The 25,040-nt window shown below is 57.5% G+C and overlaps 2 protein-coding genes across 16 annotated transcripts in view; one reads left to right on the top strand and one right to left on the bottom strand.

Annotated features, from left to right (window-relative positions):
* The window catches only part of PKD1 (polycystin 1, transient receptor potential channel interacting), a 44,084-nt gene extending 21,456 nt beyond the window's left edge, over positions 1 to 22,628 (top strand). Inside the window, exons 14-46 of the mRNA XM_039884977.1 lie at positions 125 to 258; positions 824 to 4,440; positions 4,664 to 4,813; positions 5,929 to 6,072; positions 6,201 to 6,480; positions 6,573 to 6,786; positions 6,866 to 7,037; positions 7,368 to 7,520; positions 8,190 to 8,361; positions 8,564 to 9,160; positions 9,327 to 9,483; positions 9,766 to 10,018; positions 10,122 to 10,317; positions 11,568 to 11,738; positions 11,822 to 11,965; positions 12,053 to 12,263; positions 12,363 to 12,489; positions 13,438 to 13,554; positions 13,649 to 13,698; positions 13,926 to 14,110; positions 14,217 to 14,310; positions 17,171 to 17,289; positions 17,372 to 17,574; positions 17,650 to 17,844; positions 18,253 to 18,392; positions 18,813 to 18,925; positions 19,178 to 19,325; positions 19,444 to 19,569; positions 19,782 to 19,956; positions 20,100 to 20,390; positions 20,470 to 20,604; positions 20,678 to 20,983; positions 21,079 to 22,628. Coding sequence (XP_039740911.1) covers positions 125 to 258; positions 824 to 4,440; positions 4,664 to 4,813; positions 5,929 to 6,072; positions 6,201 to 6,480; positions 6,573 to 6,786; positions 6,866 to 7,037; positions 7,368 to 7,520; positions 8,190 to 8,361; positions 8,564 to 9,160; positions 9,327 to 9,483; positions 9,766 to 10,018; positions 10,122 to 10,317; positions 11,568 to 11,738; positions 11,822 to 11,965; positions 12,053 to 12,263; positions 12,363 to 12,489; positions 13,438 to 13,554; positions 13,649 to 13,698; positions 13,926 to 14,110; positions 14,217 to 14,310; positions 17,171 to 17,289; positions 17,372 to 17,574; positions 17,650 to 17,844; positions 18,253 to 18,392; positions 18,813 to 18,925; positions 19,178 to 19,325; positions 19,444 to 19,569; positions 19,782 to 19,956; positions 20,100 to 20,390; positions 20,470 to 20,604; positions 20,678 to 20,983; positions 21,079 to 21,546 — 9,757 coding nt within the window. The 3' untranslated portion in view covers positions 21,547 to 22,628. The remainder of the gene's footprint in view (positions 1 to 124; positions 259 to 823; positions 4,441 to 4,663; positions 4,814 to 5,928; positions 6,073 to 6,200; positions 6,481 to 6,572; positions 6,787 to 6,865; positions 7,038 to 7,367; positions 7,521 to 8,189; positions 8,362 to 8,563; positions 9,161 to 9,326; positions 9,484 to 9,765; positions 10,019 to 10,121; positions 10,318 to 11,567; positions 11,739 to 11,821; positions 11,966 to 12,052; positions 12,264 to 12,362; positions 12,490 to 13,437; positions 13,555 to 13,648; positions 13,699 to 13,925; positions 14,111 to 14,216; positions 14,311 to 17,170; positions 17,290 to 17,371; positions 17,575 to 17,649; positions 17,845 to 18,252; positions 18,393 to 18,812; positions 18,926 to 19,177; positions 19,326 to 19,443; positions 19,570 to 19,781; positions 19,957 to 20,099; positions 20,391 to 20,469; positions 20,605 to 20,677; positions 20,984 to 21,078) is intronic.
* A 6-nt stretch (positions 22,629 to 22,634) lies between these two features.
* TSC2 (TSC complex subunit 2) overlaps positions 22,635 to 25,040 on the bottom strand; it is a 35,322-nt gene continuing 32,916 nt past the window's right edge. For 12 of the 15 annotated variants that reach the window (XM_039884944.1, XM_039884946.1, XM_039884954.1 and 9 more), the window contains 5 exons: positions 24,724 to 24,863; positions 23,462 to 23,540; positions 23,301 to 23,392; positions 23,112 to 23,210; positions 22,635 to 22,981 (listed from right to left, as the gene is read on the bottom strand). In XM_039884944.1, the coding sequence (XP_039740878.1) occupies positions 22,811 to 22,981; positions 23,112 to 23,210; positions 23,301 to 23,392; positions 23,462 to 23,540; positions 24,724 to 24,863 (581 nt within the window). In that variant the 3' untranslated portion in view covers positions 22,635 to 22,810. The remainder of the gene's footprint in view (positions 22,982 to 23,111; positions 23,211 to 23,300; positions 23,393 to 23,461; positions 23,541 to 24,723; positions 24,864 to 25,040) is intronic. The other 3 variants (XM_039884950.1, XM_039884951.1, XM_039884958.1) reach the window with 1 other exon arrangement.

Raw genomic sequence — 25,040 nt, 5'->3', positions numbered from 1 at the left:
TACCCCGAGTGGAGGTACAAGGAGAGAGTGACTGCGGCCAGGCCAGGGCATGCTCCCATGAGAGTGGCCAGCCTCTCCCACCCATATCCCCCAGCCACTCACTGCCTGCCTTGTTCTCTGGCAGGTGGACCTTCGGGGATGGGGAGCAGGTGATTGGCCAGTTCAAGCCTCCATACGATGAGTCCTTCCAGGTCCCAGACCCTATGGTGGCCCAGGTGCTAGTGGAGCACAACACCACACACACCTATACTGTCCCAGGTGAGGATGGGCCGCTGCCCTGGGGGCAGCCCCCCTTGGGGCCTTACTAGGGTGAAGGAGGGGTGTCCAGGGGTGAAGGGTGGGCTAGGCTGCTGAACCTTATGATTTGAGTTTCTTGTCAGAAACTGGACCCTCTGTCCCTTCCTGTTCCCTCTTCTGAGCCTTTTTTTGGGGAGAAGGAGAATCGCCTTTTAGTTACTTTTAAAATTCCAGAAGCTTCATGCACAGAATGCAAAGTAAACAACAGGGCCCCCACAATCCTTGCCCTACACTGGCACTCATTCTGTTAACCTGAGTGCAGTCATACTTGGAGACGGTCCACTCTGTCCCATTTCTGCTGTAGCCATATCTTGCTCTGTGCTGTTGGTGCCCCACACATGCCTCACTATGAGGACCCCTGGGGCGGGACCCAAGGATGTTCTCCATTCACGTTTTGACTGGGGCGCTGCTCTGCTCCCCCAAGAGGCTCCTGTGTACAGCAGCCCTCATGGGGTGCGGGAGGGGTTGTGCTAAGCAGGTGGCACGGTGGCCCCAGTGCCATTCCCTCTCCGGGCCTGTCCCTCAGGTGAGTACAACCTGACCCTGCTTGTGTCCAACACGTTCGAGAACTTGACGCAGCTGGTGCCTGTGAGTGTGCGCCCCACTCTGCCAGCCATGGCCGTGGCTGTGGGCAGTGCTGTCCTGGTGGCCGGCCGGCCCGTCACCTTCTCCCCACACCCACTGCCCTCACCTGGGGGTGTCCTGTACACATGGGACTTCGGGGATGGTTCCCCAGCCGTGACACAGCACCAGCCAGTGATCAACCACACATACACCTCGAGGGGCACATACCACGTCCACCTGGAGGTCAACAACACAGTAAGCAGCGTGGCGGCGTGCGCCGGTGTCCGCATCTTCGAGGAGCTCCAAGGCTTGACCGTGAGCCTGAGCCCGGCTGTGGAGCAGGGCATGCCTGTGGTGGTCAGTGCCACCCTAGAGTCAGGCGACAATGTCACATGGACTTTTGACATGGGGGATGGCACAGTGCTCATGGGTCCTGAGGCCATGGTAGAGCACGTGTACCTGCGGGCACAAAACTGCACAGTGACTGTGGGTGCATCTAGCCCTGCTGGCCACCTGGCCCAGAGCCTGCCTGTGCAAGTCTTCGTCCTGGAGGTGCTCTGGATTGACCCTGCGGCCTGCATACCTGTGCAACCCCAGGCCCAGCTTATGGCCCACGTCACTGGGGACCCCGCGAACTATGTCTTCGATTGGACCTTCGGGGACGGCTCATCCAACACGACCATCTGGGGGGATCCGACAGTGATGCATAATTTCACACGGAGTGGCACGTTCCCGCTGGTGCTCATCCTGTCAAGCCGTGTGAACAAGGCACATTACTTCACCAGTGTGTGCGTGGAGCCCGAGGTGGGCAATGTCACTCTGCTGCCTGAGAGGCAATTTGTGCGACTTGGAGATGAGGCCCGGCTGGTAGCCCTCACCTGGCCCTCATTCACCTACCGCTACATCTGGGACTTTGGCGCTGAGGACACGCCTTGTGTTGGGGGCCCTGAGGCCACATTCACCTACTGGGACGTGGGCTCCTACCTGGTGACAGTCACCGTGTCCAACAACATCTCGGCTGCCAACGACTCAGCACTTGTGGAGGTGCAGGAGCCTGTGGAGCTCGTGAGCATCAGGGTCAACGCCTCTCGTGCGCTGGAGCTGCAGCAGCCCTACCTATTCTCCACTGTGGGCCGTGGGCGTCCCGCCACCTACCTGTGGGAGCTGGGGGATGGCGGGCGACTCGAAGGCCCTGTGGTCACACACACCTACACCAGTATAGGCCACTTCACTCTCAGAGTGGCCGGCTGGAACCAAGTGAGTCGTGGTGAGGCCTGGCTGAACGTCTCAGTACAGCAGCGTGTGCGGGGGCTTAGCGTCAATGCCAGCCGCACGGTGGTGCCGCTGAATGGCAGTGTGAGCTTCAGCACTTCCCTGGAGGCGGGCAGCGACATGCACTACTCCTGGGTGCTGTGCGACCGCTGCACACCTATCCCTGGGGGCCCCACTATCTCTTACACCTTCCGCTCCGTGGGCACCTTCAACATCATTGTCACGGCTGAGAACGAGGTGGGTGCCGCCCAGGATAGCATCTTCATCTACGTCCTGCAGCGCATTGAGGGGCTACAGGTGGCTGGTGGCGGTGGTGGCTGCTGCTTCCCCACCAACCGCACGCTTCAACTACAGGCTGTGGTCAGGGATGGCACCAACATCTCCTATAGCTGGATTGCCCAGCGGGACAGTGGCCCAACCCTGGCTGGCAGTGGTAAAACCTTTTCACTTACTGTACTTGAGGCGGGCACTTATGTTGTCCAGCTGCGGGCCACCAACATGCTGGGCAGTGCCTTGGCCAACCGCACTGTGTACTTTGTGGAGCCCGTGGGGTGGCTGGCCGCGGCTGCCTCCCCAAACCCGGCCACTATCAATGCAAGTGTCACCCTTTACGCCGAGCTGGCTGGCGGTAGCGGTGTTGTTTACACCTGGTCCCTGGAGGAAGGGCTAAGCTGGGAGACCCGAGAGCCATCCACCACCCACGCCTTTCCCACTCCTGGCCTGTACCTGGTCACGGTTACAGCCAAGAATCAGCTGGGCTTGATCAACACCACCATCGAGATAGCTGTGCAGGTGCCTGTGAGTGGCCTCAGCATCAGGGCTGGCGAGCTAGATGGCAGCTTTGTGATAGCCGGCTCCACTGTGCCTTTCTGGGGGCATTTGGCCTCGGGCACCAACGTGAGCTGGTGCTGGGCTGTTCCAGGTGGCAACAGGCACGGCCAGCATGTTGCTGTGGTCTTCCCTGGTGCTGGTACCTTCTCTGTTCAGCTCAACGCCTCCAATGCAGTCAGCTGGGTCGTAGCCACGCATAACCTCACGGTGGAGGAGCCTGTCGTGGGCCTGGTGCTGTGGGCCAGCAACAAAGTGGCAGAGCCTGGACAGCTGGTCCACTTTCAGATCCTGCTAGCCACTGGCTCAGCCGTCAGCTTCCGCCTGCAGATTGGCGGGGCCAGCCTCGAGGCACTCCCAGGGCCCCACTTTTCCCGCAGCTTTCCCCGGGTTGGGGACTATACGGTGAGCGTCCAGGCTGAGAACCATGTGAGCCGAGCGCAGGCACAGGTGCACATACTGGTACTGGAGGCCGTGGGTGGGCTCCAGGTGCCCAACTGCTGTGAGCCAGGCATCGCTACAGGCACTGAAAAGAATTTCACGGCCCGGGTACAGCGGGGGACCCGCGTTGCCTATGCATGGTACTTCTCCTTACAGAAAGTTCAGGGAGACTCACTGGTCATCCTGTCAGGCCGTGACGTCACCTATACGCCAGTGGCTGCGGGGCTATTAGAGATCCACGTGCGTGCCTTTAATGAGCTAGGCGGTGTGAACCATACGCTCGTGGTCGAGGTCCAGGACATCATCCAGCACGTGGCACTGCGCAGCGGCCGCTGCTTCACCAATCGCTCAGCCCGGTTTGAAGCCGTCACGAGCCCCAGTGCTCGGCATGTGGCCTACCACTGGGATTTTGGGGATGGAGCCCTGGCAGAGGATACAGAGGATCCATGGGCCAACCATTCCTACCTACACCCCGGGGACTATCGTGTGGAGGTGAATGCCTCCAACCTGGTGAGCTTCTTTGTGGCACAGGCCACGGTCACTGTCCACATCCTGGCCTGCCGGGAGCCCAAGGTGGATGTAGCCCTGCCCCCGCAAGTGCTGATGCGGCGCTCCCAGCGCAACTACCTCGAGGCCCACGTCGATCTGCGTGGTTGTGTCACCTACCAGACTGAGTACCGCTGGGAGGTGTACCGTGCCACCAGCTGCCAGCGGCCTGGACGCATGACCCGTGTGGCCCTGCCTGGCGTGGATATGAGCCGGCCCCAGCTGGTTGTGCCTCGCCTGGTGCTGCCTGTGGGCCACTACTGCTTTGTGTTCGTGGTGTCATTTGGGGACACACCGCTGGCGCAGAGCATCCAAGCCAATGTGACAGTGGCCCCCGAGCGCCTAGTGCCTATTGTCGAGGGTGGCTCGTACCGAGTGTGGTCAAACACACAGGACTTGGTGCTGGACGGGAGCAAGTCCTACGACCCCAACTTGGAGGATGGGGACCAAACGCCACTCAGCTTCCACTGGGCCTGCGTGGCCTCAACGCAGGTCAGCCCCACAGTGGGGTGGGGGCCAGGGGAAGGGTGCGTCCTCTCAGCCCCTCTCATGTTGTTTGCACTAATGAGCCCAGCATGGGGAGAGGGGTGTGCTTGCTGACCGAGTCCTGGTAGGCTTGAGTCCAGCAGAGGGAAGAGTATCCCCAGCTGTCCCTGGGCCGGGCTCTGCTTTGAGGCAGGTCCAGGGTCTCACTGCCCCCTGTCATGGGCCACAGAGTGGGACTGGTGGATGTGCGCTGAACTTCGGGCCTCGTGGCAGCAGTGTGGTCACCATCCCTCGGGAGCGCCTGCAAGCCGGTGTGGAGTACACCTTCAACCTGACCGTGTGGAAGGCTGGCCGGAAGGAGGAGGCCACCAACCAGACGGTGGGTGCCACCTGGCCTTGGTCGTGCCCAAGCCAGGTGGAGCCAAAGGCCCAAGGTGGGCAGGGTACTGCTAGGAAGGGCTGAGGGCACAGGACCTCCTCTTACAGATCGTGTCAAGTACCCTTTTTTAAGGTTTTCTTTGTTTTAGTGCTTTTAGAGGCTATCAGTTTACTTCAAAATTACTATTCTAGTACAAATTTTGTTTAACAAGTCATCCGCCTTCAGGATTGCTTCCTTCCAGATGGGCTAGGGCTGTGCTCCAAACCTTAGAGGAGCTGTGCAGCTCTCATGATTTATGAGAAATGAACTGCCCCAATAGCACACAGGCCGACAGTGAGGAAACATGTCTGCTCCCTGAGAGTGGCTGTCCCCGTTTCTGAACTGCGAGGGCCTGTTCTCCTCTCTCTGTTGGCATGCGCTCTGCTCCCCTCCCCTGGACCAGCCAGACAGGTCAGGACCCCATGGCAACCACTCCAGCTGCCGCTGGGTGGGGCCTGTTGGTGGGAACAGGTGTGCCAGGCTTTGCCGATGCCTGAGATGGGGGGGTATTTCCCCAATGCCAGGCCTCTCCTAGATGGCCTGCCTGGGGAAGGGGAGGCCTGCCTAGAGAGAATATCTGGGATAGTGGGAGCTCTGAGCAGGGTCCAGCCTGGCTCTGTTGTGGCCCAACCCCCTAGGGCAGCAGGAACCTCAAAGGGGCTATGTAGAGCACAGCTCTCACCCCGTGGGTGCACTGACATATAAGTATATATCAAGTGTCTCCTGTATGCCAGACCCAAGCTGGGACTGGGAGGGATACTACAGAAAATAAGCCCAATGTGGTTTCTGCTGCTATAGGTGACACCCCTCACCCCCAGATTGGGAGACACTCAGATGAATACACTGGGTGAGGGCTGAGCTCACCGACCCTTAGGAACATGGACTTTGGGCTGAGCAGGAATTGGTAGGGCCTCGAAGGGAGTGCTCCCAGCTGGGGCAACATGTCCAGAGGGAGAGGCCCTTGTCTGGCCCGTGACCATCCCACTACCTTGGACGGACTCTGGGTCTGAGCCTCAGAAGCAGAGGCCCTCCCTATCTCAGGACGTGGCCTTCCTGTAATTCCACCCCATCCCCAGGTGCTGATCCGGAGCGGTCAGGTGCCCATAGTGTCCTTGGAGTGCGTGTCCTGCAAGGCACAGGCAGTGTATGCAGTGAGCCGCAGCTCCTATGTATACCTGGAGGGCCGCTGTGACAACTGCAGTGGGGGCTCCAAACGAGGGGTGAGCTGGGCGGGTCGGTTGGGGGCAGGGCTGGGTGTAGGGACGAGAGGGCTCGGGTGGGGCATGTCTGAGCCCTGGAGGTGGCAGCAGTGCCAATCCTGCCCCTGAGCGCCTATCTGCGTCCTCAGCGCTGGGCTGTGAGCACCTTCAGCAACAAGACACTGGTGCTGGACGAGACAACCACGTCCACAGGCAGCTCAGGCATGCGGCTGGTGGTACGGCGCGGTGTGCTGCGGGACGGCGAGGGCTATACGTTCACGCTCACTGTGCTGGGTCTCTCCGGGGAGGAGGAGGGCTGCGCCTCCATCCGCCTCTCCCCCAACCGCCCTCCACTGGGGGGTTCCTGCCACCTCTTCCCAGTGGATGCTGTGCGTGCCCTCACCACCAAGGTGCACTTTGAGTGCACAGGTAAGTGCGGGGTTAGGGAGGCAGGAGGAAACAGAGATGCCCAGGGAGGGGCCCCCATGGAGAGGCCTCGGTGACACTGTTGGGGCCCACAGGCTGGCAGGACGCAGAGGATGCAGGCGCCCCATTGGTGTATGCCCTGCTGCTGCGGCGCTGCCGCCAGGGCCACTGCGAGGAGTTCTGTGTCTACAAGGGCAGTCTCTCCACGTATGGGACTGTGCTGCCACCTGGCTTTGCGCCCCACTTTGAGGTGGACCTGGCTGTGGTGGTGCAGGACCAGCTGGGTGCTTCTGTGGTCGCCCTCAACAGGTGAGCAGGCCCCCGAGAGCAGGGCCTGGAGGGTGGGAGCAGGGGCTGCTGCCTATTCACCTGTGGTCTCTGTGCACAGGTCTCTGGCCATCACCCTGCCAGAGCCCCCAGGAGACTCCCTGGGCAGCCCCCTGGACCTCACTCCCTGGCTGCACAGCCTCACGGAGAGCTTACTGCCCAGGCTACTAAGACAGGCTGACCCCCAGCACGTCATTGAGTACTCACTGGCCCTCATCACCGTGCTCAATGAGGTCAGTGCAGGGGGTCTGCCCAGAGCACTACTCCCGACTGCATCCTTGCATCCTTGCAAAGGGTCTGTCCTTTGGCTCCCAACAGACAAAATCTCTAACTTCCTTGAAATGACTCCTGTTCTCAGCAGACCCCTCTGTGGGCTCTCCCCAGCACCAGGCTTTCCTCCCCACCCCCCATCTCTTCCTGTATCCCAGCCCCTGAAAGGGGTCTGGGGAAGACCCCCTTTGTCCTTAAAGAAACAGTTCGAGTCACTGCCCACATTATGCAACGCTGCTGGCGGGGGTACCTCTGTCACCCACTGACGGCTACCTTGTGCCCACCATTCACAGTATGAGCAGGACCTGGCTGTGGCAGCAGAGCCAGATTCTAGGTGGCAGCTACGAGCCCAGATACGCAAGAACATCACAGAGACCCTGGTCTCCCTGAGGGTCAACACCGTGGACGACATCCAGCAGATATCGGCAGTGCTGGCCCAATGCATGGTAGGGCAGGACTCAGACCCTTCAGCAGCCCTGGGCCTCCCTACCCCAAGAGTGGCTGGTCATGTGCCTTTCCTGGGTGAGCCCAGTGTGAGCCACAGATGCCCCCAGGACAACCCTGCAGGATGGCCTAGGGCCTAAGGAGCAGCCTAGGTACAGGGAAAGGCTGACATGATGATGAGGTCATTTTGTGCCTTCTTCCCGAGCCTGTCATCACACCTAATCTGGCTTTCTGGCCCTGAAAAGTTGCCCACCACTCTCACCCAGGAACTGAGCTGGATACAGTCTTGATGTGGAGAGCACTGTGCCCAGGGTGGCGGTGGGTTGCTGCAGAGGCCTCAGCAGAAGAGAAGGGAGTGAAGAGCCTTCTAGGCAGGGGTCACCCTGTCTGCTACATGGCTTTCATGACTGTGTGGCTTCCATGGCTAGGGGTGGCAGCAGGGCTTGTGCATAGGGAGGAGCCCCCAAAAGGCTCTCAGCAGGGAGGCATGTGGGGGGAGCAATGTTTGGGGAGTTTTCCCCAGCTGCACCACAAAAGGTGGTTTAGAGAAATCTGACAGGTGGGGAGGCCACCCTATTATAGCAAGTGTGACAGTAGAGGTAGGCCAAGTGGTGGAAGAGGGAGCAAGCAGGCTGGAGTGAGGCTGGACACAGTGCCCGGGTTCCCCACAGGTGTCCAGCAAGGAGCCCGTGTGCCACTCGTGCCTAAAGAAGACACTGCACAAGCTGGAGGCCATGATGCGTGTTCTGCAGGCCGAAACCGCTGCAGGCACCGGGACGCCCACTGCCATTGCCGACAGCATTCTCAACATCACAGGTTTGGGCAGGGGCTGGAGGGTGCACGGTGCTCCCCCGACCTTCCATCTTTCCCTCAGACCTCTTCCCCCACAATCTCTTCTCCATTTCTCTCCCCCATTTCTCCCCTAACCTCCCCTTTCTTTAATATCTCCCCTGGAGCTGTTCTTTCCCCAACCCCTCTGCCTCTTCTGGCTTCTTTCTCCTGTGTCTCCCTATGGTGACTTTCATCACTGTGCAGCCTCACCGAGTCAGCTTTTGGGACTGCAGCCATGAGGGGCTGGGAACCTCACCCGATGTGGTGAAAAATCCCACGGAGCCCTACCACCTGTCATCAGCCCTCATGTGCATCCTTATGCGTTCCCGAGTGCTCAATGAGGAGCCCCTGACCCTGGCGGGTGAGGAGATCGTGGCACAGGGCAAGCGCTCAGACCCGCTGAGCCTGCTGTGCCAGGGCAATGCCTCGGTCCCTGGCTGTCACTTCTCCATCCCCACTGCCTTCAGTGGGGCCCTGTCCAACCTCAGCGATGTGGTGCAGCTCATCTTTCTTGTTGACTCCAACCCGTTTCCTTTCGGCTACATCAGCAACTACACTGTCTCCACCAAGGTGGCGTCCATGGCCTTCCAGACGCAGACCGGTGCCCAGATCCCCATTGGGCGGTTGGCCTCAGAGCGTGCCATCACCGTGAAGGTGCCCAACAGCTCTGACCAGGCTGCATGGGGCCACCGCATCCCTGCCAGCTCTGCCATCGTCCCACCCCGGGCCTCGGTCAGTGCTGTGGTCGCCCCCGAGCACAGCAACCCTGAGGCCGGACTACACCTACAGCTCACTTACACAGTGCTGAATGGTGGGTGCCTTGGGTGGGGCACTGGGTGCTGAGGGTACCAGGGAGGAGCAGGTTCCGCTTCTAGCATGGAGTTTCCTCTGGCCCTTGTAGCAAGGAGGGCTCAGGAGGGATCCCAGGGGTATTCCCCAGATGGGTAGTTGTCCAACCCTGCACATGCCACCCCCAGAGCACTACCTGTCTGAGGAGCCTGAGCCCTACCTGACTGTTTATCTGCACTTGGCACCGTGGCCCAACGAGCACAACTGCTCAGCCAGCAGGAAGATTAGCCTGGAGGCACTGGCTGGCGAGGACCATAGGCCCTATACTTTCTTCATTGCTCCAGGGTAAGGATCTGGAAGCGGCTTGTACACTGGGTTGTTGAGTTGTATAAGCCACTTATTGGCATGGGCGGGGCTGGTCTCTGAAGGCAGACTGGACATGGTCAGATCTATATGTGCCAAGGTCATGTGGGCTCCCTATGGGAGCAGGTGTGGCAGCAGGATGATTGGGGAGTGGTCAGGCGTGGCCATGCATAGCAAGCTTGGCCGTAGCTGAGAACACCTCCCTAACTTGGGACCTGGGACTGGGCAGGCTGTGGCCATGACACTCTCTGCTGCTTCCCCCAGGACCAGAGACCTGGGTGGGAGTTACTACCTGAACCTGACCAGCCATTTCCACTGGTCGGCGCTGGAAGTGTCCGTGGGTCTGTATACATCTCTGTGCCAGTACTTCAGCGAGAAGGAAATGATGTGGCGAACGGAGGGGCTTGTGCCCCTAGAGGAGACCTCGCCCAGCCAGGCCGTCTGCCTCACCCGCCACCTCACTGCCTTTGGAGCCAGCCTCTTCGTGCCCCCCAGCCATGTCCACTTCATCTTTCCTGTGAGTGGCACCACATTCCTGAGTTGTGTGGAGGCCCCAGCTTTATCCTGAGCCGGCGAGGTAAGGGCCGCGCCTCCTGGGCCTGACAACTCTGTCTCCCCAGGAGCCGGCCTCTAGCATGAACTACATCGTCCTGCTGACATGTGCCGTGTGCCTGGTGACTTATGCAGTCATGGCTGTGATCCTGCGTAAGCTGGACCAGCTGGACATCAGCCGGGTCCGTGTTATCCCTTTCTGTGGTAAGGGGGGCCGCTTCAAGTATGAGATCCTGGTAAAGACCGGATGGGGCCGAGGCTCAGGTAAGGGGAGGGGCTACCTTGTCCAAGCCCCCAGGCTGTCTCATTTGCTCTGTCTGGCCAACTTCCCTAATAGTAATCATTGTAATAGATGACATAAAACAAGGGCTCACTTTACGGACTGCTGTGCGAAGTAGTAGCGAAGTATTAGCTCGTTAATCTTTCCTGAGAATGAAAGCAGTTCCTTCCAGAAGTAGGTGCAGTCAATGTGGGTGGTCTCACTTTGTGCAGTCGTGTGGGACCTACTAGTGTGTGCACTCTGCAAAAGCGAGCTTCATGATCAGTGGGGGAAGTGCTTATTGAATGATAATAAGTCACTGTGAAAACAAAGTGTTTCCAAGATGGCAGAAACTGTTGGTTATAAGCGTATAGTTAGTTCAGTGTAACTTGAAACATCAGACATATTGGGAATTAAAGGGTTTTATTTCTTTGTGAAAAACTTATCAAGAATAGTTTGAACAGTGTTTCCTTCTCCATTATGATATGGCGTGAACATCTTTTCTATGCCTTGGCGAATTGCCATATTTCAACATTTTTTATTTGCATTCTCCACATTGTGAAGTACCTCGGAGGGTTCTTTTAATGTGAAGTTTTTTGCCAGCATCAGTTGCTCTTAACATCTTGAATCCTTTTTGTCACAACCACTGTCCTTTTTATGCTGGTAAGTTTATCGTTGATGGCCTCTGTACAGTCTCTCGGGCAGCATCGATGTTCCTATGGCTGCTTCTTCAGTAGTCCGTTTATCTTTGATTCAGATTTTATGTCTAGCAGTACCATTTTTTATTTTTATTTTTTTGCTGTGTTTTCGTCATTACTGGCCAATCCCCTCTTTTGTAAAATGCCGTGTAGGTTTATCGCTGAGAGATAAGGAGGCAGCACCACTACACGCTTAGCGGCCTGTGTGGGAACTGATAGATGCACGGAGACCCGTCACCAGTAGGCTTCAGAAGTGACGTGATTGGTTACCCATCAGGATGTGCATCCTTTATTTACATAGTAGTCTGAAGAGCTAGCGGCCAAGTTTATATTTTATGCAGTTAGTCACAGTTAACATACCATCATAACTGACATTTGAATCGTGTCGTTGGGGGCCGTGTTTATTTTACAAATTTTGGTAACCAAGATTCGTGTTGTAAGCTGAGCAGAGTGAGGATTGGCTGTATTCGAATGGTCAACAGAGGAGAAAACCTGCTGGGTTCATGTCTGGTAGGCAGCAGACCCCGAGTCCTGCCACCTTTCCTTCCATCCTCTAGGTACCACGGCACACGTGGGCATCATGCTATATGGGGCAGACAGCCGGAGTGGCCACCGGCACCTGGATGGGGACAGAGCCTTCCACCGCAACAGCCTGGATATCTTTCAGATCGCTACCCCGCACAGCCTGGGCAGTGTGTGGAAGATCCGTGTGTGGCACGACAATAAAGGTCCGGGTGGGCACTTGCTGCTTCCCCTCCTTCCCGCCTGCCTGGCACCCTGTAGCCCTGACCTAGCTTCGCCCCCTCTGCAGGGCTCAGCCCTGCCTGGTTCCTGCAGCACATCATTGTCCGAGACCTGCAGACCACCCGCAGCACCTTCTTCTTGGTTAACGACTGGCTGTCAGTGGAGACTGAGGCTAATGGGGGCCTGGTGGAAAAGGAGGTGCTGGCAGCAAGTAAGGCCCCGCCCCCCTGTCCTAGTAGGCTAGAGGAGATGCCAGGCCCTCTGGCCTCCTGAAGCCCCTCGTGTGCCCTTTCCCTAGGTGACGTGGCCCTTCGGCGTTTCCAGCGCCTGCTGGTGGCTGAGCTCCAGCGTGGCTTCTTTGACAAGCACATCTGGCTCTCTATATGGGACCGGCCACCTCGAAGCCGCTTCACTCGAGTCCAGCGGGCCACCTGCTGTGTCCTCCTCCTCTGCCTCTTCCTGGGTTCCAATGCCATGTGGTATGGGGTCGTGGGAGACACTGCCTACAGGTGGGTGCCTGTGGGGGTTCAGATGGCCTCCCTCTGCCTTAACCCCTCCTGCCTCCTCCCAGCCTAACCCAGCCAGATCTCTCCTCTCCTGCCACACAGTGTGGGACCCGTGTCCAGTCTGATCCCACTGAGTGTTGACACGATCGCCGTTGGCCTGGTGTCCAGCGTGGTTGTCTATCCCATCTACCTGGTCATCCTGTTCCTCTTCCGAATGTCCCGGAGCAAGGTGGGCTGGGGACCACGGTGCTCCTGAGAGTGGAGCATGGGCCTCATTTCTTCTGCCGAAGGCTGTGCTGTCCCGTATGGCAGCCAAAGAGAGAAAATTAGCAAAATTTCCCAGCTAGGCTGACACAGGGAAAAAAGAGAAAGACAGATCGTTAAAATCGTGAATGAATGAGGTAACACCACTACCAATAGCACAGAAGATAACAGGACTGATTAGAGAGCCCCATGAACCACTGTAGGCCAGCCTGTTAGATAACTTAGAAGAAATAAGTTCCTGGAAAGGCGAACTACCAAAACTGACTCAAGGAGAAATAGAAAATCTGAGTAGACCTGTAGCAAGTAAAGAGATTGAATTAGGAATTTAAAACCTTCCATGGAGAAAAGCCGGACAGCCTCACTGGTGATTATACCAAGCAGTTACAGAAGAGTCCACACCAGTTCTTCCGAGACGCAAAAACATACAGGAGGAAGGAGCACTTCTTAATTCATCCCACAAGGCCAGCACAGCCCTGATGCCACAGCCAGACAAGGACATCACGAGAAGAGGGAACCCCAGACCTTAGAAATATGCAGGCAGAAATCCTTAACAAAGCAGCAGCACATCAAATCTAGCAACTGATAAGAAAAGACAGTACATATGACCAAGAGGCATGTACCCTAGGAATCCAGTGCAGCGAAGTTAGCCATAAAGAGCTATTTATATTTAAAGTAGTTAAGATTAAATAAAATCAACACTTCAGTTTCTTAGTTGCACCAGCCACATTTTAGGTACTCCATAGCAGTATGTGGCTAGTGGCTACCACGAAAGACAGTGTAGATATAGAATGTGCATCATTCTAGAACATTCTCTAGGACAGCACTAGTCTAGACTGCTTGCTCAGGAGGTTGCATGCCTCACCAGAGCAGGGGCCAGAGCTGCCTCTTACTGACCACCTGCCTCTCCCTGCAGGTGGCTGGGGGCCCAAGCCCCACCCCCACGGGACAGCACGTCCTAGACATTGACAGCTACCTGGACTCATCTGTGCTGGACAGCTCCTTCCTCGCCTTCCCTGGGCTCCGTGCTGAGGTGAGGGCTCCCCAAGGGGCTCTGCCTGGGCTAGGTGGGTCCCACCGTCTCTGGGGAGCCCAGAGTCTGAGGCTCTGTCTGTACTTCTCAATAGGCCTTTGCTGGACAAATGAAAAGCGACTTACTTCTGGATGATTCCAAAAGGTGGGGGTCCCTAGTGAAGATGTGAGCCTTGCTGTAGGTCAGCTGCGTGTGTGCTGTTACAGGTTTTTGGAGTGCCTGTGCCGTGTCATGTGTTCTCGTCCAGTGTTTGTTGTGCTCTCACATGCTGCCCTAGAGTGTGTTTGCTCAGAAGCCTCACATATTAGTGTGTGACTAGATGTGCAGATGTGTTCTCCTTGGCTCCTCTTACCAACCTGTGTCGCCTACAGCCTGGTGTGCTGGCCGTCCAGCGAAGGCACACTCAGTTGGCCAGACTTGCTGAGCGACCCGTCCATCATGGGCAGCACCCTGCAGCGGCTGGCCCGGGGCCGGATGGGCCACACGCTGAGCCCAGAGGAAGACGGTCTCTCCCTGGTCAGCCCCTCCTCCCCTACCAAATACTTCTCAGCTTCAGGTGAGCCAGAGTGGGGAGCATGGTATCCACCAGTTCTCCCCAAGAAGTTCCAAGGTTTGGGGTGGGAGGAACCCATGCCCTCCCCGACACATTCTGCTCCCTCTAGATGAAGACCTGATCCGGCAGATCCTGGCTGAAGGGACCAGCAGCCTGGCCCCCACCCAGGAGACTCAAGTAGAAACGGACCTGCTCACTGGCCTGTGAGTGCGCGTCTCTCGGGGATGGAGGCATGGGTAGGGGGACCAGGCCAAGAAGCCCTGTTCCCCCTGTGGGACTGGCCTTGTGTTATCCAGCCCCGTGTCCCCAGCGTGGGGCTGGGAAAATGTTGTTTGACCTCTGAGCCCCTCGTCTCTTGACAGGACCTCATGGGGTTGCCCAGGGCCCAGGAAAGCGCTCCCTTAGTGCAACAGGAATGAGGAACAGTTGAGGAAAATAAAGGCGACCTGTGCGAGGCTCAGGGTCTGGCTGTGATGAGGAATAATTGTCGAGTTTTTAAATATCCCTTTTTTTTTCTCTTTTGAGACTTGATTTTATATTTCTAAGAATTTTTCAGTTTTTTGGTTGATTTCCAATTTGGTAACAAAATTCATTAAGTAGCATCTTCTTCTACTTTTCTCATCTATATCTAATATCCACATTTCCATTCCTTTTAACTAACTTTTCTAATTTGTTCAAGCAACCAAAAATTACTGAGATATATGAACTGTCCTAGAACACAGAGAAAAAGGGAAAGCTGCTCCAGTCATTTTAGGAAGACAGATAACTGTGACATGATGCCATTTTTATAAAGAAATTGCCGGTCGATTAAAACCTATACTACGGAGCGACCCTGGGGTAGTAATTATAAGCTGACTACCCCCAAATATCTCCAGCCCACACCTTCCAGAAATCCCAGTTTAGACACTGACTGTCCACTAAACAGCTTCTCGTGGATATCTAGTGTGTGGTGCAGACCTAACAGCTTCACAGAGCACTCGATTTCCCCGCTGAGACGTTCTGTCCTCTAGCCACCCTCGTCAGAAAAGGGCAAGGCCTTCTCTAGTGATCAAGACAACAACTCAGGATTCATTCTCGACTCCCTTCTGCATCCTCCCTCACACAAGCCTTCTCTCCATCTGCCTTTCATCCAAGTGTCATCGTCTGCCTGGATAGTCCAGGGCTGCCTCAGTGGACACTTGCTCCTCCATCTGCACCAGAGAGAGCCTGATCCCTGAGGCAGACCCTGTCACAGCTCTCCTGGGGCACTGGTTAGCTGTCACTGCATAATGTGTTACCCCAAAACTCAGTGCTTAAAACAACTGATATGGCGGGCACCTCGGTTTGGGCTGTTGGTGGGAGACCTCAGCTCCTTCCCGTCTAGACCTTACCACTAGTCTGCTTGAGCATCCTTACAGCATGGCAGCTGGTGTCCCCAGAGTGGGTGGTCCAAGAGAGCAAAGCAAAAGCCAGTTTCTTTGATGGCCCAACCTCATTGGTAACACACCGTCATTCCACAATATCCTCTTGATTTCCATGGGAGGAGACTATGCAAGGGTATGATGCCAGGAGGGAAGTGTCATTGGGGCATCTTGGAGGCGGCCTACCATGGCGGGGCATACTTACAAGCTCCACCTGGTCTGGCCCCACATCTTTCCAAGCCCTCTCCCGCCACCTTCCCTCTCACCCACTCTCCTTTGGTTACAGCGTCCCTCGCTCTTCTGCCTCTGTCTTTTATATTTGCTGTTTCCTCTGCCTAGGCCGCTCCTCCCCAAGACAAGAGCCCCATGGTGTACTTCTTTCAGGTCTTCACTCAAATGCTACTAATCCAAACCTTCCTTCCTGCCTTATGCAGATGTAGTAAGTACAGTAACACGGACCCTTGCATGCATGCACATGCAGGCACAGACACAGGCCTCCGTGTCCAGGTCTTTCCCTGCTTCCTGTGCATTAAGCGGTGCCTGTGCTTATTGTCTGCTTCCCCCACTAGTACATGAACATTATAAGTGCACGGGCTTTGTTCTTTTCACTCAGTGGCCTAGAAAAGTGCCTGGCATTTCGTAAGAGATCAACACACCTGTTGAGTGACTGAAGGAATTGGTGAATGTTATTAAATAACATAGTCTTTGCTCTCATGCAGCTTAGAGTCTGATGTAAAATTCCATGTACTCTATGCTGTATCGACTTGATACAACATGTTTATACTTACATGTAAAATACAAACACATGTGCATATAGAAAAGGGACTAAAATAATTATTAACACTGCTGTCCGTTGCATGATGGAAATGCCGATGTTAAATATCTGGTCTCTATTATTACCCTATTTTTTACAAATAGTTTATGCTACTTTTATAATCAGAAAAGTCCATTTTAAGAAAAAAAATATGTTATCTCTGTCATCTCCCACATCCATAGATGGTAGTGTCTTTTATTCTCTAGAAGATTCACAAACCAGAAACAGCGTAGCTCAGCGGCAGCAGACACATACTGGGATTTGGGAGCCTGTTCTCTTCTGCTTCCGTAATTGGCACAACCTGTGGACCGCCCCCCGCCCCCAAGTGTGTGCACTGTCTCCTCAGCAAGTGCTTGTCCCAGTCTTGCTTCTTTTTCTCCCCCTTTCTCTCTCTAGGGGTGCAGCTCTGGAGCTGGGAAGGGCGGCTGCTCTCTGGGTCCTATGGAGCACTGTGTAGTATTGGAATCTGAAAGACATACACGTGTCAGCACAGGGATGCTTTGTGTACTATGTGTGCAGCGGGGAGGTTGAGGGGAAGGGCCCAAGGCGTGGGGAGTGCTCACTGGGAGCAAGACATAGTTTGCTGGTGTGAAGTGTAGGCAGTGGGATGAGGCCGGAGGCTGTGCTGTGAGAGGCAATGGCTGCTGGAGTGGTGGCAGGACAGGAGAGAGGTGGAAAGGTCACAGAGATGTGGGGCGAGGTCCTGTAGTGAGCAGGAAGTGAGGAGTATAGAGGGACAGGCTGACATGACTTCCTCCCTGGGTGTGGGAGGCACAGGCCCACAGATGAGGTGGGCAGCGTGCAGGCTGACAGGTGAGTGCTGGCCTCTCCCCTCCTCCCATGCCTTAGGTCCAGCGCTCCTGGGGAGAAGACCGAGACCCTGATGCTGCAGAGGCTGGGTGAGAGGGGGCTGTCCAGCCTGGGCCTGACTTGGGAGCAGCCCCAGTCAGCAAAGCTCTCCAGGACAGGTGTGCTTCTGTGTCCCCTAGGATGCCCCTCCCTGTCTTTCCCTCTGGGCCGCCAGTCACCTGTCTGTCTCTGCCTCCCCAGGGCTGGTGGAAGGTCTGCGGAAGCAGTTGCTGCCGGCCTGGTGTACACTCCTGGCCCATGTGCTCAGCCTCCTACTGGTGGCTGTGGCCGTAGGGGTCTCAGGGTGGGTCGGTGCCAGCTTTCCCCCTGGCGTGAGTGTCATGTGGCTCCTCTCAAGCAGCTCCAGCTTCCTGGCCTCATTTCTTGGCTGGGAGCCACTCAAGGTGAGTAGGATGCAGGAGGGCCAGGCTGTCAGCCTCTGGCACTTGTGGGCCCTTCTGATGCCACCCCTGGCCCAGGTCCTGCTGGAAGCCCTGTACTTCTCACTGGTGGCCAAGAGGCTTCACCCTGATGAGGATGACACGCTGGTGGAGAGCCCAGCTGTGACACCTGTGAGTGAACGTGTGCCCCGAGTGCGGCCACCCCACGGCTTTGCACTCTTTCTGGCAAAGGAAGAAGCCCGAAAGGTCAAGAGGCTGCATGGGATGCTGAAGGTAAGCTCAGGCTGTCATGGCCAGCACCTGCCCGCATGCTCCACCTCCTGGCCAGTGTAGCCTCTTCCTAGAGGTCCTGCTCTTCTCAAAAACCTCACATGCACCTGTTCCTCTCCACCAAAGGTGGTCTAGGGCTCTGCAGCCTTGGCCTGACTCCCATTACCCCGACTTCTACTGCCCCTAGTCCTTGCTCTGCCCCTTCTCGTGTCCAGCTCTAGTGACCTGGGCATGGCTTCCTTGGCCTTAGTAGACAGCATGTCTGTCCCCGGCTGGGGTGTTGGCAAGGTATCTATGCTGCTCTCGGTGCCAGGCACCCTGGCTCTGGACAGTTTGCTGTCCAGAAGCCCTGCCATGTTACAGTGGCCAGGCTGTGATGAGCTGACCCCAAGGCTGTCCCTTTCCCTCCAGAGCCTCCTGGTATACATGCTTTTCCTACTGGTGACGCTACTGGCCAACTACGGGGATGCTTCATGCCACAGCCATGCTTACCGCCTGCAAAGCGCCATCAGGCAGGAGCTAGACAGCCGGGCCTTCCTGGCCATCACCCGGTAGGGATACCCCTGTACACATGTACACATCTGTCTGCTGGGCCAGGGCAGTGCTGATGCCGACCACGATCCATCTTAATCCTGCCCTTGGTCCAGCCGAGCCCCCAGGGGACATTGGGAGGGATCTTGATATATTTTTGATTGGGACGGACTGGAATGGGTGCTTTTGGCAATGAGTAGAGACTAGAGATATTGCTAAACATCTTGTTGTTCCCAGGGCAGCCCAAAATAGAGTTGTCCGCCACCAGACATCAGTAGTCCGTGGTTGAGGAACCCGGTCCTTCCTTGTCCCCTCAGGCAGCACTGGCAGCCTCCTATGGGCTGAGCCAAGGCTGCAGTAGCTGTGCTCCCTGGGCCTCTGACCCCCAGCAGTGCAGGGAGCTGAGGGGTGGAACATGTGACTCTGTTTGGTGTGGGTAGGACTGATGAGTTCTGGCCATGGATGTCGCATGTACTGCTCCCATACGTCCACGGGAACCAGTCCAGCCCAGAGCTTGGGCCCCCACGGTTGCGGCAGGTGCGGCTGCAGGAAGGTGAGCTGGGGGGCGCTCTGGTACTTGTCCCTGATCTTTTCTAAAGAAGCCTTTGGGTTCGGGTTCATCTCCCTAGCAGTGTGATCTTTGCCCTTTCCCTGCCTGAGTTTCCTTATGTCAGTGAGATCATGACATCTACCTTCAGGGTTGCTGGGAGTGTTCAGGGAGATCATGTGGAGCTCAGCCCAGGTGACTGAGCTTAACAGTAAGTGCCCCTGGTTTGGTCATCACTCTCAAGCCCTCTGCTTTCAGCACTCTGCCCAGACCCTCCTGGCACAGGAGTGCATGCATGCTCAGCATCCTCAGGCGGCTTCAGCACCAGCGACTACGGCATTGGCTGGGGGAGTGCTGTCCACAACAGCTCTAAGACGTGGGCCTACTCCACACCAGACCTGCTAGGGTGAGCACAGAGGGAGGGCCTGGAGAGTTCTCCAAAAGAGTCTCCTTGCCCCAGCTAGCATGATTCCCAAGTTCCTGTAGGGCTGGGCTATCTCTAACACTGCCCCTCTCACCTGCAGCGTCTGGTACTGGGGGTACTGCGCCGTGTATGACAGCGGGGGCTACGTGCAGGAGCTGGGACTGAGCCTGGAAGAGAGCCGCGCACAGCTGGGCTTCCTCCAGCTGCACAACTGGATCGACAACAGGTGACGCGCAGGAGATAGGCTGCCTCATTCTGCCACTGTCTACCTGGCCCTCGACGGTCCCCTTCATCAGTGTCCCTCCTCCATCAGTGGTCCCAGTTTACTCCCACCCCCCAGCTTTGCTGTTCCCGCTCAGTCTGGAAGCGGCCTTCCTCCCCAGTTTATGCAACCCTTGCTACGGGAGGCCCCGCCCCTCATCTCTGCTTTCTGCACAGAAGCCGCGCCGTGTTCGTGGAGCTCACGCGCTACAGCCCGGCCGTGGGGCTGCACGCCGCCGTCACACTGCGCCTCGAGTTCCCTGTGGCTGGACGCGCGGTGGCAGCCCTCAGCGTCCGCCCATTTGCACTGCGGCGCCTGAGCGCTGGCCTCTCGCTGCCGCTGCTCACCACGGTATGCCCCACCCTCTCGGCCCCTCCCCCGGTGCATCCGTATCCGGCCCATCCCCTCAGCCCCACCCCCGCCTTGACCCCAGCAGAGGGAATACTGAGCACGCCCCACCCCCAGTGCGTCCTGACCCGGCCCCGCCCCCGCAGGTGAGCCTGCTGCTGTTCGCGCTGTACTTCTCTTTGGCGGAAGTGCGTGCCTGGCGTAGGGAGGGGCGTGTGCGCATGGCGCGGCCTGGGGCCTGGGCGCGGTGGCTGCTGGTGGCGCTGACTGCAGCAGCGGCGCTCGTGCGCCTGGCCCAGCTAGGCGCCGCCGATAGCCAGTGGACGCGCTTCGTGCGCCGTCGTCCGCGCCGTTTCACCAGCTTTGAGCAGGTCGCACAGCTGAGCGCCGCGGCCCGGGGCCTGGCCGCCTCTTTGCTCTTCCTGCTCTTGGTCAAGGTGAGGGCCAGCCCCGCAGGCCGGGGTGGGGCTGGGAGGGCTGGGCCAGGGTTGGTCGCCTGACGTCTCTTGCCCACAGGCCGCCCAGCAACTGCGCTTTGTGCGTCAGTGGTCGGTTTTTGGGAAGACACTGTGCCGGGCCCTGCCGGAGCTCCTGGGAGCAGCCTTAGGCCTGGTGGTGCTCGCTGTGGCCTACGTCCAGCTGGCTGTTCTGGTAGGTGATTATGGGTCCCTGGGGGGAGGCTTAGTTCCGGGCACACCCCTTACTCCTACCACCTTCCCTGCAGCTGGTATCGTCCTGTGTGGACTCACTTCAGAGTGCTGCCCAGGCCCTCTGGGTGCTGTGCCCAGGGGCTGGGGGTCCCGCCCTGTGCCCTGCCGAGTCCTGGCGCCTGTCCCCCCTTCTGTGCACCGGGCTCTGGGCACTGCGCCTATGGGGTGCCCTGAGGCTGGGAGCGGCCCTTCTGCGGTGGAGGTACCACACTTTGCGTGGGGAGCTTTACCGCCCAGCCTGGGAACCTCAGGACTATGAGATGGTCGAGCTGTTATTACGCAGGCTACGCCTCTGGATGGGCTTCAGCAAGGTCAAGGAGGTGGGTACGGCCCAGTGGGGGGGAGAGGGACGCGCCCTGGGCCCAGGTGAGCCCAGGGTGCAGCCGGACTGACCGAGCCCCTGTGCCGCCCCCAGTTCCGCCACAAAGTTCGCTTTGAAGGGATGGAGCCGCTGCCCTCTCGCTCATCCAGGGGCTCTAAGTCATCCCCGGACATGCCCCCACCTAGCGGGGACTCTGATGCCTCACGCCCCTCCACCTCTTCCAGCCAGCTGGAGGGGCTGAGTGCGGGCCTGGGCCGGCCTGGGCCACGGGGGGATCCCGAGCCCTCCCGCCTCCAAGCTGTGTTTGAGGCCCTGCTCACCCAGTTTGACCGACTCAACCAGGCTACGGAGGATGTCTACCAGCTGGAGCAGCGGCTACAGAGCTTGCGCGGCCGCAGGAGTAGCCGGCCCCCAGCCTCGCCTCCTGCTGGCCTCTCCCCAGGGCTTCGGCCAGCCCTAACCACTCGCCTTGCCCGGGCCAGTCGAGGCATTGGCCTGGCTACAGGCCCCAGCAGGGCTTCTCTGCGGGCCAAAAACAAGGTCCACCCCAGCAGCACTTAGCCCCAGGGGGGCTGAGCTCATGCCCCTTCTCCAGGGTAGGCCTGTGGCTTTTCTTTGGCCTCTTGGAGCCAGAGAGACACCACTCAGTATTACCTTCTGCTGCCCTCATGGTTGGGCTGAGCAGAACAGCTGCACACAGGTCCCCCAGAGAGCGGGCAACACTTGTCTGAGTCTCTCTGTGGGCTTCAGCACTTTAAAGAGGCCATGTGGCCATCTAGGACCCAGGGTTCCCTCCCCGGCTCCCTGTGGGAGGACACAGCAGTATTGGACCAAGTGCCCAGCCTCTGAGACACTAATTTATTTCCCGAGTCCTCAGGTACAGCGGGCTGTGCCCGGCCCCACTTCCTGGGCAAACATCTTCCCCTTGCTAAGGATCCAGGCTGCGGGGAGGAAACCTGCACCCCCCAATACCCTCCCCCTAAGTTATTACCTCTCCTGTTCCCTGCTGAGTGTACTCACTTCCAGCTGCCATCTGTGTGTCTATCGTCAATAATTTATATGGGGTCAAAATGTATATATTTTTGTACGTCGCTGTATTTTTCACTAGGGCCAAGGGGCCTGGTCACTGACACAGCCCCATGCCCACTGTAACCTGCATTGAGGGGGAGCTGGGACTATAGAGCTGGCCTCCCCAGACACCTGCCTAAATGGCCCGGGATGTAGGAAGTGACAGCTGCTTCTTGGGTCCAAGCATGGCCTCAAGCAGGTGCTTGGACATACAGTTGTTGGAGGGCACAGCTGCCCCCTAGACAGTTCTTATCACCACCATGGCCTTGTTCTCCTGCCCTGCTCAAGGCCAGGCCTAGGCCTGCTGGTGTTGGGTCTAGATTAGGAACAGGACTAGTGTGTGGCAGAGGAGCCCAGGGTGGTTGAGGGTAAGACCCCCTCCCTGGGGCTGGCTCCTGGGACTGGGGAAGGTGAGTGTGAGAGTGCGTGTGTGAGGCTTCCCTGAAGGGATAAGGCCTTGATGGCAGCCCAACAATCCCCCTGTACCGCTTCTGTGGCCATAGCCAAAGCTACAGCCTTGATCCTGCCCCTACCCCCAACAGACAAAGTCAAATAAATGAGTTGGCTGACCACTAGCTGTGTCTGTGTTTGAGTATTGAGAGCGAGTGGGCACAGCAGCAGGACTGGGCCACACAACCATTTTATTCACGTTCACACATACTGCCCAGTGCCTTGTAGGGGACTGAGAAGGTCCAGCAGTGTGGCTGCTCAGACGGCATCCACAAGGAACCCTGGGCATGTCCAAAGCATCACAGTCTCACACAAACTCTGTGAAGTCGTCCACGGAGGAGATGAGACGCTTCCGCTGGCCTGTCTCATAGGTGGGCATGGGCTCGGCTGGGGCCTGCGCTGGGGCTTTGGCGTGGCCTGGGGGGTGCATCTGCATCAGGGGCAGGCTGGGATTTGAGTAGTGGGCTTCCTCACGGATCTGAGGAAAGAGGGGGCCTCGGCAGCAAGCCCACAATGGCACTACACGCTCTTCCCCAGTTAGATGCCAACACACCCTGCCCAGCCACCAAGTCTCTGGAGGAGGCCAGGTGCCCATGGCCCATCCTTACCCGGTGACGGAGTCGCTTGATGTGGCGGAGCCTGGCAATCCACTTGGAGGGGTAGATGTCAGTGGGGTTGGAGCGGCTGTGGTGTACCTGCGAGGCCATCTGGGGTGGGCAGGGTGGGCAGGGCAGTGAGCCCTCTATGGGTGGAACCTATGGCCTGTCCCACCCACCCTAGATACCATCTCTGCTCACATTTGCATGCAGGGCCATCTGGCGGGCCACGAAGGGCAGGTTGCGGTCAGACACGATCTTGGCTACACTGGTATCCACGAGGCCCTCCATGTCTGGGAGAACACAGCACTCATGTGAGGCTCAGGACCCCGAGGGCCTTCCCACCCAGCCCCAGGCCTCACCTTTCCTGCACTGCAGCGACACCAGGTTGCACTCGTAGTCCAGGGGGGTGATAATCACATGGACAAAGTTGAACTGGCCCTGCCCGGACAAAAGCAGGGTCATCCCAGCACCAAGGGCCATTTTCTGCCACTTCCTCATGAGGGCAGCATCTCATTGGTGTTAAGACACTTGCTAACCCCACAAGTGTGCATGTTAACCACCACCTTTGCGCCCACATTTACTCCTACCCAGCTAGGGGCCGGGGGCTGCCATCATCTCTCCCCCTAACTGCCTTACTATTAAAACCTACTCCACACCTGGATCCCAGCACCTGAATTTGCCAAAGTTTAAATTCATAGTCACGACCTCAGCCACAGAGCTCCGCCTCCACCAGTACAAACATACATTATCTGGTGCACCTACTGACACCTGCCTCACTGTCAACTGAGAGCAGCATGTGGAGCTCTGCAGGCTCTGATGCCATGCACAAGTTGACAGCTCCCAAGAGCCTAACTCGCACGTCTAAGTCCTTGTTCACCTTCCAGTGACAGCACACCCGAGCACCCCACCTCAGGAAGCAGCTTCACCAACCACCACTCAGGCCCCTCTCTGGTTTCCCAGCTCTGCAGCACAGGACTCTGGCCTTCCCACTGGGGTCCACCAGGTTCTCTGTTCAGAGGTGTGTGTCCAGTGACCCCCTCTGAGAGCCAGCACCTCAGCCGTCTGAGCTGTGCCAGGCTCCCTGCCTTGCTCTCCCTCATGTCTTCCACATCCCCGCCCTGTGACAAGTCGCCTGGATGGAGCCCACCTCTTCCCTGCAGGACCTCAAACCCACGAGTCCTTGTCAAGAATGGAGGCGAATATCAGGGCCTACCCCCACCCTCCACCTCTGTACAATGATACAAGGAGATACCAAGGGAGAAGAGCTCACCGCTATGAGCACACTAAGGACTGCGAGCCACGCACCCCGTGAAGTACAGGTGCACACTGTTATTCCCCCAAAACCATAGTAGCGGGTGCCCAGGCTCCATGAGGAAACTGACAGGGCTGTCATCCACATTACAGAGAAGGACACAGGCTCTGAAGGGAAGCCCACCCACTCAACTGGCAGTGGGAGTCAATAAAGTGGGTCAGTGCTCCTGCTTGTCACCATGTTGACCCCACTGGTGCTCACTGCTTCCACTCAATACGCATCAGTGGGCACTTTTCCAGAGACACGCAGCCTTCGGCCAAGGTGTACAGAGACCCAGATCTATCCCTGCCCTGAGGGCCCCTTGCTCACTTTGATGGTACCCAGTTTGAAGTCCTCGCCAGAATCATTGTAGACAATGGACACAAAGTCATTGCCCAGGTGGCGCTTCTTGTCACAGCGGTGCTTGTCCACGTCCTTGGTGGGCATCAGGGTAGCAATGTGAAAGACAGCTGTGAGGTGGAAAGGGGCTGAGATGAGCAGGCCCGGCACTGCCCAGGAAGGATGCTAGCAAGGGCTTCTTGGGCTGGAGTGGTGTGGCCAAGGTCAGGGGGCAGTAGGCACTCTGTGCCTCTCGCCAGGGGCACCTCTTATTTTCTCCAGAGGCTCCGAGTGCCTGTAGGAGCTAC

Source organism: Pteropus medius, unplaced genomic scaffold (assembly GCF_902729225.1).
Source record: "Pteropus medius unplaced genomic scaffold, Ma_sr-lr_union100, whole genome shotgun sequence".
NCBI lineage: Eukaryota > Metazoa > Chordata > Mammalia > Chiroptera > Pteropodidae > Pteropus > Pteropus medius.
Note: the sequence above shows the minus strand (reverse complement) of the source record. Positions and strands in the feature narration are given on the sequence as shown.